Source organism: Bubalus bubalis, chromosome 21, assembly GCF_019923935.1.
Source record: "Bubalus bubalis isolate 160015118507 breed Murrah chromosome 21, NDDB_SH_1, whole genome shotgun sequence".
Taxonomy (NCBI): domain Eukaryota; kingdom Metazoa; phylum Chordata; class Mammalia; order Artiodactyla; family Bovidae; genus Bubalus; species Bubalus bubalis.
This window is the reverse complement of record NC_059177.1, coordinates 54226012-54238013: the sequence shown is the minus strand read 5'-3', so window position 1 is coordinate 54238013 and position 12002 is coordinate 54226012. Positions and strand designations below refer to the sequence as shown.

At 53.7% G+C, this 12002-nt stretch overlaps 1 protein-coding gene across 9 annotated transcripts in view; it reads left to right on the top strand.

Annotated features, from left to right (window-relative positions):
- The window catches only part of ATP2B2 (ATPase plasma membrane Ca2+ transporting 2), a 376005-nt gene extending 365946 nt beyond the window's left edge, over positions 1–10059 (top strand). For 7 of the 9 annotated variants that reach the window (XM_025272341.3, XM_044933835.2, XM_006077475.4 and 4 more), the window contains one exon: positions 6921–10059. In XM_025272341.3, the coding sequence (XP_025128126.1) occupies positions 6921–7232 (312 nt within the window). In that variant the 3' untranslated portion in view covers positions 7233–10059. Of the gene's footprint in view, positions 1–4041; positions 4097–6920 lie in introns of all 9 variants that reach the window. The other 2 variants (XM_045163922.1, XM_025272346.3) reach the window with 1 other exon arrangement.
- The last annotated feature ends 1943 nt before the right edge of the window (positions 10060–12002 follow it).

The following is a 12002-nucleotide window of genomic DNA, read 5'->3' as shown; positions in this document are numbered from 1 at the left end:
CCGCGGGGGGCAGGCGGGCAGGGGCTGGGGGGCAGCCAGCCGCTCATGGTTAGGCCCAGGGAGCTGAGGGGCCCCGGCTGTTGAGGAGGAGGGTCCCAGATGATCAGCCGACCACAGCCAGGCATGGGGTGGCAGTCCCTTGTCGGGTCAAGGGCGTCTGGAGTCAGGGTCAGGGGTTACGGACCAGGCCGTCGTGGGGTTGGGAGGGTCATGAGTGGTCAGAAAGTCTGGGTCAGTCAAAGGAGCACCGTCACTCAGGGAGGTTTCAGTGATCGAATGGTCACAGTCCCCCACAGGGTCACGGAGGCCAAGTGGGGATGCAGTCAGCTAAGGGGTATGAGGTGTCCCAATCAGTGTAGGGTCAGGGAAAGCCTGGCTTACGAGGGTCAGAGTTGGCCAGGAGATCACAGTCTTGCAGTCGAAGTCAGGCCGAGGGTCACTGTGGGTCAAGGGAGAAAAGGCTCTCGGGGTCACGGTCGGCCACAGCGAGGCCCACCCAGAGGGCGCACTGGAGGTTAGGGATCACAGTCGGTCAGGGGACCCAGGCCCCCACGGGGATCGTAGCCCGAGGCCCTGTGCCCCGTCGTGCAGACCCTCCATCCTCTGCCCTGTGCATCTGACAGCCCGGCTGCCTCGTATACTCTTCTCTCTGCAGCAGGGCTTGGAGCACAGTGAAGGCCTGAGCCCTCCCTGGAAGGGTCAAGGCTCCTGACCCCATTCCCCTTGACCCTGCGGGGTCTTATCTGGGCTGGCTGCCGGCAGGCTTGTGGACCTGGTCCAACCCTCAGCTTCCTCCTTCCTCATCAAAGGGGCAGCCTAGGACTCTGAGCCCCTCCGTCAGCTTCCTCCCACGAGCTCATCTCCTTATACCACTGCTTCCGCCCAAGGTCACTCATCTCTGGCCTTGTCTAGATCTTTCTGAGCCCCCTAATGACCTCAGGGCCCAGAGGGCATGAGAAGATTCTGTTTACCACCTGCCTCCCTTCCCTGGTCTCTAGTCAGCCTCTCCCAAACAATGGGGGAGCTGCAGTCTGGTCGGTCCCCTCTCTCCCAGCTGTGTGCTCACTCCCAGCCCTCGGGCTTCTTTCATGAGACTCCAGGCCTCATCTCTTGTAGTTTATAAGGGACTTCTATCCTCTTCTAAGCACAGAAGACCCAAACACACATCCTCTGCCACCAGGCAAGAGAGGACCACGTGCTGGGTGGGCACGATGCTGCCCGAGCCCTCAGGCAGGAGGCGCAAGTCACGGGGCACTGTTGGTGGTGCGTCCCATGAACCCTTCCGTGGGTACAGTCCCACCAGGTATGCGAGATGACAGGAGGCATGCAGAAACGTGGCAAAACCCTGTACTGGTTCATCGGCATGAAAACACAGCAATGGGGAAACCAGAGGAGCCAAGGGGAAGTGGGGCCGTTTGAGCAGATGGTGCCTGAGCCTCATTTCCAGGAGGCCTTGTCATCAGAAGTCAGTGCCGGGCTCTCTCTGAGCAGGAGGCACTTTGATCCCACCCTCTTCTCCCTTCACACCAGAGAGGCCCCTCCTCAGCGGGAGGCCCCTCCTCAGCGGGAGGCCCGCACCCATCGGCCTTACTCCCACATCAGCTAAGCCGTGGCCTTGCTCAGCGGTGCCTCCTACCTCCAAGCGTGGAGACCAGAAGTGCTCGGGGCTGGACAGCCAGTGGGGAAGAGTCCCTTTCTCTCCGTTCCCACATCCCTCCTGCGTCCCTCCAGCCGGTCTGACTCCCAGGAGGTGGCCTCCAGGTCCAGTCCTTTGTCCTCCCTGGCTCGGTCTCTTTCTTGAAGCGTGGGGCCCCACTCGTCCTGGCCAGCACAGAGCTTACAGCGCTCCTGGCCACCCCGCAGCCTCTCCCTTGTTCAACCTCACACCTTAGCTCTCACGGTCTCGAGGAAAGAGCGCAGTCGTCTCGAGTCCTCTCTTCTGTTCTTTATAAAACCACTCAGTAAGGCCAGTCCTGGGCCAATTGGTTCTCAACACTCTTCCTTCAGAGAAATGCCCATCTCCACCTGCCCTTCGCTCCCTTTCTCTAAGGCAGCTTCCTTTCAGGCCAAGTTGATCCCTTTACCCCATGAAGTAACCCAGCTTTGGAACAGCATTTGAGAAGGAGCCTACAGGTCTTGCCCATGACCCGTCATTTTCTCAGAGGACTCTAAAGGGGCTACTCAAGCATGACTCCCTCGCCCAAGCACCATCCTGCATCTCTCCAGGCATCACGCCTCTTTAGGGGTCTTGCATTCCTACCTGTGATTGCAGAATCCAGCCTGTGACTCTGGGTCCTACTAGGACCTTTTCTTGGGCATCAGGTCTCCAAAAAGAGCCTGGCCATCCCCCTGCACGAGGGTACTTGTTCCAAAAGGGATCAAAGCCTTTGTGGTCTCAACACACAGATTTGGGTCAACATAGTCATGACATGAACTCTAAATATATACCCCTTAGTTTCTCCTTTGCCTGAATAGTTTCTATAGCCATGTCGCCTCCTCTGGTCTCCAGGGACTCCAGGAGCCCTCTGGGTACCAGGCAGTTCCCTCCAGAAGCCCAGAGGCTTTCTTGGCACAGGTTGTGAAGCAGGTGGCCAGGAAGCAGGGCTCCACATGGGGTGGATGGAGAGATGGGCTGCCCCTGCCTCCGCCGAGCAGGATCTCCCTCCCAGGACTCTGGGTAAAGGAGGGTGCCTGCTGAGGCAAAGAACACCTGGGCTTTCTGTACCTTTGTTGCTGTTCAGTCGCTCAGTCGTGTCCGACTCTTTGCGACCCCACGGACTGCAGCACGCCAGGCTTTCCTGTCCTTCACCACCTCCGGGATTTTGCTCAGACTCATGTCCATTGAGTCGGTGATGCCATCCAATCTTGGAAGGAGTCCAACCACGGTCCCCTGGGCTATCAGAAGTGACCACAGAGACCTAGGGAAGGGCTGTGTGTGTGAGGCTGACTTCTGGAACACCCCCAGCAAGTCCCATGTCCCTCCCCCAGCACCACTGTGAGACAGAAGGGGCCCCAGGAGACGGATGCCCTGTGGTGACCGGAGAGTGTGGTCAGACTGACATTCAAATGATCAGAAGGAGACTCTGGCCCACGACCTCGCTTTCCTCTTCCAATTCACTCAAAAGCGAGTTTTTCACCTAGAAACTTAATGGCACGCCCCTGATACTTGAGCCTAACCCACCATTTTCCAAAGCACTTGCCCACATCCTCCACTCCACATGTACCTCACAACTGAAATGCAAAGAGGGAGGATCTGCCAATACCTCCATTTAAGTGAGCAAGTCTCTGAGGCTCAGAGAAGTGGCCTGACTTGGCCAAGATCACACAGCACGTAAGTGACAAGAGATCTGACTCCAGAGTCCCGCGTTTTCCCCACCACCCACATCACTTGCCAGACAAGCCCACAGAGGTTGAGTTTCCACTGTGGAACCAGTGCCCATACCCACAGCCACATCCAGTGAAAAGCAGCCAGTGCTCTGGGGGCCAGGGGGCCAGGGAAGCCATTCCTCCTCTTGAGATTTCCATCAGCCTGGCAGCGACTGGGGCAGGGGCGTCCTCCCATCAGCGATCAGGAACAGAGTTAGCATTCAGCTCTAGGATCTGAGGCCAACCTCCACGGCTCCTCTCTCTTACTCCCACAAATTCCTAACCCATCTCAGGCCGTCTTCATATTTAGCAAGTTCGTAGCATGCTCCACGTTCATGAGTGAAGTTCCTGTTCCTTCGAACCAACCAGGCCCAGAGCATCAGACTCCTAACCCCAGACGGGCCACTTTCCCCATGCCTTCCCAGTCTAGAGAGGGCATGCCCCCTCCCAGACCCCTGCAGATTCCAGGTTCAGAGGACCGCTAGGATGAGGAGTCTGCGTCTCTTAGGCGGGGTATGGAGAAGGGAAGGAAAGGAAGCCGGAGCTCTCATTAGTATCCTGGTAACTAATTTAGTGCAACTTGGGTTGGCGAGGAAATGGCTTGCTTCTGGTTGGTGGTGGGGGGGAGCCCAGACCTCTCCGCTGTCTGAATATTCCATGTGTTTGTTTCCCTAGAGGGCTAGAGAACCCTGGACACAGAGTTCAGCAAGAGAGAGTGAAATTAAAAGAGGTTGTGAGTCTTTAACCTTGAGCCTGAAATGAATGTGAATCAACCCCAGACTCTTGGCTTCCTTGAAGCCGGGTAAACATTCGAGTATGTCCAACCCACCCCAGACCGGGACCTATGCATCTCCTTTAGAGCACCCCGCCTCCCCGCCCTCTTTGTGCTGATGAAACCAAAACATCTGAAGACCCCAGACCCTTCCTCTCTTCCCCCCTCACCCCTCGTCCCAGGGCGGCTCACGCCAGCACAGGCCCATCCCCAGGGCAGGCAGGGAAGGGGAGACGGAAGAGCTTTTTTTCTTCCCATACTGTTTTCCATTTCAGCCGCGAGAGATCCGCAGTGGAGACTTGAAACGGCCGTGGCGGGGTGTCCCGGAAAGTCTTGTCCCCACAGTCTTTGTCCAGAGCAGTCCATTCTTTCTGTCGTCTCCATTCCAGGGGGAGGGCGAGGGGCCTGCATCTCATTGTGTGTCGTCCCCTCCGCGTTGTCAGTCACACGACAGGGTCCTGCCACCATCCCCCCTCCTCCACCAGGCGCTCCCCGGCTGGCGTCTCATTGCAGCTCAGCCTCCGAACACTCTGGGCACAGGGCTTAGCAGCTACAGTGGTCATTAGTGTCCCCCTGATACAGTTAGGAAGACTGAGGCCTACAACATCTTTTTTGTTGTTTTCACTTAACCAAGGGAGTAATGGCCCAGTTATCAGGAGGTCAGAATACTGCATAATCTCTACAGAGCCACAGACAGGGTGTCCAGGGAGAAAGACGTCTCTGAACAGCCACATGGCCACCACGGAGGGCCAGCACTAGCACGTGGTGTCTGGCTGGCTCTTACTTAGCACCCAACGCCTCTTATTGAAAGCAGGATCCCACCAGGCAGATTTCCCCAGAATCCCCAGCCCAACAGCACATAAGAAGGACCAGGGACAGAGGTGGTTTTGAGAAGATGAGGAAGAGTCACAACTAGTAAGTGATGGCTGGCAGCAGAGGAGAAAAATTTTTTTTTAAAAATCAAAACTTTGGAGTCTTACATAATACCAAGAGGGCTCACTGATAAACTTAAATTCTCTGTGTTCTCTAAATTAGAAGGCAGAGGAGCTTATGATGTGCTTTGCAAAGACTCCTCTCTGCAATAGTCGAGTAAACCCTGAGCTGACACTTAAAACCATCAGCCACAGTCATCATGAAAAATCACTTCCATGGACAGGGCTTTCCCGCCACGCACCCCACCAACCTGGGTTTAGTGCCACAAATCCCGGGATCGCAAGGGCCTTCCCACACCCACCCTGTCCGGTCCTCTGCCCCCCACCCGCAGGCCTGTGATGTGGGGGCAGGAAGGCCGAGCTCTCCGGGTCAGCACCCCCACCTCCTCTGCTGAGGGTCTGCTCCCCCAGGCATCATCGATGCCTGTTTTTCCCTCCGCCTGCTGGCTCTGCTCTGAGTGGGGGCTGGGAAGAGAGGAGGAGGCGCTTTTGTCCCTTCGGCCCCTCACTATGGCAGGCAGGGCTCCCTCCCAGGAGTTCAGAGACGGGACCCTCTCTTCAAAGCAAGGGTTCCGTTCCTGTGCCCCCTGTGAGGCGGGACAGGGCAGCCAGCCTGGTGGCGTGGCTCACCTGCAGTCAAGGCGCCAGAAGTGGCAGAGCCAAGACGCGGACTCGGGCCTTCCTGACTCCGAGTCCAGTGTTCTGTCTGCTGGCCCGGACGCCTCCGTGTCCGGCCTCCTTCCGTTCAGCAGGGAACCCAGCTTCCAACTGAGACCCAGACAATGAAAGATCTTGGCTGTTCAGTGGCTTAGTTCCGAACCCTCTTAGAATCCTACCCAGGGGCTGAGTTGGCCCCTCTGATTCTAGCCTCATTTTTGGGTTTTGTGTTTTCAAAGCACAAATAAAGAAAGAGGGGGAGAAAAAACAGGAAATCAGGGACCCCAAAGCCAACTCCAATGACTGGCCAGAGCTTTGAGTCTATACTCGAGTGTTTACCTCCCAAATGCATGAAGGAAAGAAGCGTTGGGTACAAACGACCTCCGTTCACATTGTACAGGCTTCCAAGTGTAGCCGTGTGTCCGTCTGTGTGTGCCGTGTGGTTCCCGTCCCCCCAACCGCAGCATGCTCCCGAGCCCCGAATGTCATCAGCCGCCGGCTCCTCCGCGCTTTCTGGCTGCCTCTGCTGCACCCCAGAAAGCCCCGAGTTGGCTTCGGTTTGCTTTGCTGCTTTGGTTCGATGTCCCCTTCTCTGTTTGGCCCTCATGTGTCCCCCCTCTCATCCCGGCTCACCCAGCCATCTCTCCTCTCTGTTCCTTGTGTGTGTGTGACCCGTTATCTGTTCCATGTCATGTGGTTCCTTAACGGTGTGTGGTTTTTCTAAGATGAATTCTTTTTTTTCTTTTTTTTTTTTTTAACAAATAGCCTCTCCTTCTTCTTCCTTGATTCCCACGCGGCCCCGCTACCCTTCTGCATGGTCGAAGCTCTGCTTTCCAGTTAACAAGGCTCAGTCTCTCACTAGGTCTGGGTGCCCACTGGAGTGGACTAAGCTTCCTCTAACCACTGTTCCCCATCGTCTCTACGGCGGGGCTTCCTTCCTTCTGTGCTAATACTGTAGTCTGTCCCCAAACCGATCAATTAAAATCAAACAAACAAAAAAGACCTCTCGGATGCACATAACCTGAGCCCCCTCCCTCCTCCATTCTTCCGGCTCCCGTCCCGTGGATTCCAGCCGCCCGCTGTGCCCCGCCCCCTCTTCCTCCCCACCCCCGTCCCCTGAGCCCACCCCCGACCCCCAGAGCTTGACCACCGCCCCCCCGGTGGTGCGCCTCACCCCCGCCCTTCCCTTGCAGATCCGCGTCGTGAAGGCGTTTCGTAGCTCTCTCTATGAAGGTCTAGAAAAGCCTGAGTCTCGAACCTCCATCCATAACTTCATGGCTCATCCTGAGTTCCGGATCGAAGATTCGCAGCCCCACATCCCCCTCATCGACGACACCGACCTGGAAGAAGATGCCGCGCTCAAGCAGAACTCGAGCCCGCCCTCGTCGCTCAACAAGAACAACAGCGCCATCGACAGCGGGATCAACCTGACGACCGACACAAGCAAATCAGCTACCTCTTCAAGTCCAGGGAGCCCCATCCACAGCCTGGAGACGTCGCTTTAGCTGAGGAACCCCCCCACAACCCCGCCGCCACACCACACCCACCCCCTACCCGGGCAGCCACCCATCCAGGCACCTGACTGACCCAAGCAGCAGCGAGCAACAGCAGGAAAAAAAAAAAAAAAATACTGGCGAGAACACCGATTCCACCCAGCAGACCCTTTTTTTTTTTCTGGCTGAGATGCTGTTTGAACTCTTTTTCACCTTGAGGCGAGGGCGGGATCTCGTGGGGAGCGGGGCTTAAGGGAGTGAGCGGGGGTTTTCCCAGAACTAGCCCTTCCTGGCTCCCGCCTGACATGGACCAACCATGCCCCCTGCCCAGCGCCAGCCACATCCCTGCATGAATGTACTGCATACTTCCGGTCCTCCCCTGGTTTGGTTTTTGGGGGGTTGGGGAGGGGTTTTGTTTTGTTTTGTTTTGTTTCTTTTCTTAGGCGGGAACTGCAAAACAGACTCTTTTCTGAGACTATTTATCCAATCCACTGGTCTGTGAAGTTTTTGAGATGCTTGCATAGCATGGTCTCAGTTGTACAGGTTAATTTCACAACTTTTTGAAATTGCAGAGCTTAACTCGCCTGGTAAATTTGCACCAATGGAACCGAAGAACTTCAGACACTCACAAGGTTATATCCATTTCTTTGTATCTATATCAACGTATACTTCTCTGAGACTGTATACGTCCATATAGATAGGTAGATATATATATATAAATATATATACATGGATATATAAAATTTTTTTGCCGGCATGTTGCCTTGTTTCCGCTTAAATTGCTCTATTTTAACTTATTTATGTCCTAAAAGAAGAATGTAATTTGTTTACAAACCTGTAGATAACGTCTTCGGCTATTTGTATGGTTTAAGAACACTGGTGGCTGAGATGCTGTAAAAACAGCTCAGCCTGGCAGACACCTCCCTGGATTGCACCCCTCGATGTTTTACGAGAGCCATGCTCTGATTTTCTTTTGCCTGCTGTTTCCGTTCGATAATGTCACTACCGTGGGAGGCAGGAGTCAAGTGTGAGCGGGTATCCATCCCGAGGGGTCCATCAGCGCGCTCAGTAGACAAAGGGGGAGGCGGAGAGAAGTCCTCGTGGGCTCCACGCACTGATGGCCGGCCGGCCGCAGGGCCGCGGGGTCCGCAAAGCACTGAGTGAAGACTTTCTCGCAATGAAACTCACTTGAGTTTACTGAGAGCACTTCCAACAGAGGTTCTCTCTGGCGCTGTCTGTGCAGAGACTGAGGTAGTGCGGCAATATTATAAATGCTGTTGTGTTGATTTTCTTTTCAGTTAGTAATTTAGAGGCTTATTTCCTCATAGATTGCAGCAAATGTGCTGATGGCCGATTGGATGAGGATCTTAAGGCTTGCTGCTTTTATTTTTATTTTTGAAGAAGAATAGCCTTTTGCTCTGCACTACTTAGATCCGAACGAACCTTATGATGTGTATATTGAGATGTATTCAGTGTGATTTTTTTTAAACCAAATCGTCTTCCTGTAGTCGCAATATATACTGTAGCCTTTGAACAGCAAGTCTTGCTTTCCCAGACAGAAAGCCATTCTGAAACCCTGCAGTATCACAGGTGAGAAAAGGTGGTTATTTCTCCCCCGCCCCTGAGACAATAACAGCACTAGTAATCCCACTTAATAAGAGCTTATTTAATTGTATGTCAGCCTCTTAACTGCTAAGCACTTTGTGGGTATCAGCTTTTTTCATAAAAGAACTTTTGTATTGAATACAAAGTTTGCTTTGAGACTTTTCAGCATACGATCTTTTTCCATAAACTTGTACAGTGCAAAAGACATTTTGAATACCATGACCGATGATGTCCCACGCTTCAAGGAAAACCAAAACGCTTCCCACCTCGCTTGCAAAATGCATTCTTCATACTGACCGTTCCCACGGTTGCTCTGTGTCAGCCCGGGCCCTTCCCTTCTCCAGGCCCAGAGAATTCTTCCACAAACAAGATTGAGAGCCACTCGGGAAAAGAGCCATAGTCAGCTGGGAGGGCATGTGTCTGGACGGCTGTGGAGAAACCCGAGGGTTTGGGATCCCGAAACAGCCCATCCCACCTAGCAAGACCTTCCTGGAAGGAGGACCTTTTTTGAGCAAGAGCATCTCCTGAATGTCGAGAAGAAGCATCTCTGAATGTAGCCAGCAGAGGGAACTGCGTCCCCTGAAGGGGTGACCAGCCCTCAGACCCGTTTATTGGATTCCAAGACCAACACCGCCCACACCGCCCACTGCTCTCCTTCGAGAAAGATCTGCTCCTGTAGAACCTGGGGCAGCTTTGGAACGTGGTGTGTTTTTTCGTTTCTGTTGTTTTTTGTAGTTTCCTTTTTCGAGGTTCTCCATCTCTCCCTGTGTTCCGACCGTGTGTCCATGACCTCATTCCATGACACCAGGAAAGCCCGGCTTGCACATGAGGCCTCCTGCTCATTTGCAGCCAGGACGCAAGGGAAGCAGGAGGGGTCTCCCAGAGGGGGGGCTCAGCTCCAGGGAGAATAGGGAGCCATGGAAGTTAGACTGCCCCCATGTCAGTGCTGGTCTTTTCTTGTCAGGAATGATGGATGCGCACACACACATACACACTCATACCCTCACCCTCACACTTGCACACACACACAGAGGAAATGACTGGTTTGTCAGAACTCACTGTAGTACATAAAGCTTGCACTCGGCGTCCTATATCTAGCAGCATGGGGTACGTTTGGCAATTCACCCCATTAGGGGGTAAATAATTTATGACCATTCATCTGTTTTTATGAATTTTTTTAATCTAGACAATAATTGTAAATAAAGAACTCACCATCTCTGTTCATTTAATACTATGCAATGGTGATGCTTTCAATTGCTGACTCTTCCTACTCCTGCAGTGTGGTTCTGAAATGTCTGTGGTCTTAAAAGAAAAAAAAAAAGGCAAAAAACAACATCAAACAGAACACAGTGACTATACACTCTGTAATATATACTTTTTTTTAACTGGTCAGGGACTGCACCATCCTCTTAGATTCCTGTCTGCCCTCTGGACAGGGGTTCCAGAAGGAGGTAGCAGACTCGGCTCTGAGGTCTAAGCTCACCAGTCTGTCTCCCCCTCCACAGATGAGGGGTGAACAGGGGCCCATGCAGTGAGCCACCCACCTTTGGAGGTGGGCAGGGAGGAAACTGAAGACTTTCCTTCCTAACTCAGCAGCAGCCTGGGTTGCTCCCACCAGCCCCCACCCCCAGCCCCATGGCCCCTTCTGCCCATGTCCCAACCAGAGCAGAGAGCGGACAAGAAAGAGGGGTCCCTGCTTCTGAGCACAGACCAACGGCGGTGACTACGGTGGGGCGAGGATCCTGGGCCTGTCTCAGCCCAGGCAGCCCAGTGATTGAACAGCCACCCTTCTTCTACCGTGTTGAAATTGCCCCTTTCCCACACCCTGGCAGCTTAGAGAGACTTGCATCTATTTCTGGAATTTCCCCTCTGTTCCCTCATCAGGGTGTCTCATCTGACCAGCCACCTAGTTTTGATTATTGTCACTTTATATGATGTTTTTATTATGTGGTGGGACAAATATCCTTCGTGCTTTTTTTTTTTTTAAGCAAAATTTCCTGGTTATTCTCTCACGTCTATTCTTCCAAGTAAACTTAAAATGTTGCCAAGTCCTGCATCCTTCTGCCCTCCTCTCACCCCAAATATTGGGCCCTTTCATCACAGGTGCAAACGTCATGCCGCCATTGTAAGCACTGTCCACTCTGGCTCACTAAATAGCCCTTTAAGGAGAAATAAGAAGGGCATCCTAGCTCTTGAGGGAAGCCTGATACTCCTCCCATCATCTCACCTGTCCCCTGAGCCAGGGTGTTGTCAGGAGAGGCCACTGAGCCCCCACCCAATATCAGTGTGGGCCCCGAAATCACCCACCTTGCCTGTGATGGGGAGGACCCTCCATCCGCCCCGGTCCAGGCGAGATAGAAGGTTCTCTCCCAGACTCAAGAGCTACCAGAATGTGTACCCCACTTGCCAATTCTCCTCATGGAGAAATGTTTATTCCTGGCTCCTTTTCCTGAGCTGTTTTTGTGGGGAGGGGGTCACCCCTTGCTCTTTATTGACAGTTTTCAGCAGGTCCGTGATAGGTCCTCCGGGATGTAGCCGTTTCTTGCCTGGACCGTCTCACCACCCTGACTCCCCCTAGTGGTTCTTGCTCGACTTGCAGGAGGCTGTCAAATAAGTACACTGTGACATGCCTCCCAGCCCCAGACTCTCTCCAAGGGGCCCCAAGATCCCACCATTAGAAGGTGTGGGGAGGGAGGGGACGGGCTGCATTTCTCTGAAGGTTTTTGGGTCCTCCAGAGCCAAGGCCAAAATCAAACAATAGCGGAAAATCCCCAGGTCTTTCTCAAGTCCCAAAGCGAGCTCTCCTGATTTTGACATGAAGATCCTGTCCGCCCAAGTAGGGGAGGGGGAATCCCAAGCCCTGGGCATCAGCCATCACCCCCTCCAACGAAAACAAGATATTTAAGGCTGCTTTGGGACCGCCCATCCTGGCTCCCCCAAGTCTTGTAACGCCTGTGGTGCTCTCCCTCCCGACCTTTCCTCTCGGGAGGGTCGGTCGCCACACTTTGCTAACTCTTGTGTGCACATATTTTATACCAGAGTAAGCAAGGAAATGGTGCCGCCTCCAGCTTCCTGAGCTGCCCGGGCTCTGGGGGGCTCTGGGACAATCGGGGCTGGGAAGTGACTGTGCTCTTATTGTACACTCTTGATTTCTCTGTATCTCTGGCTTGTGCTCTT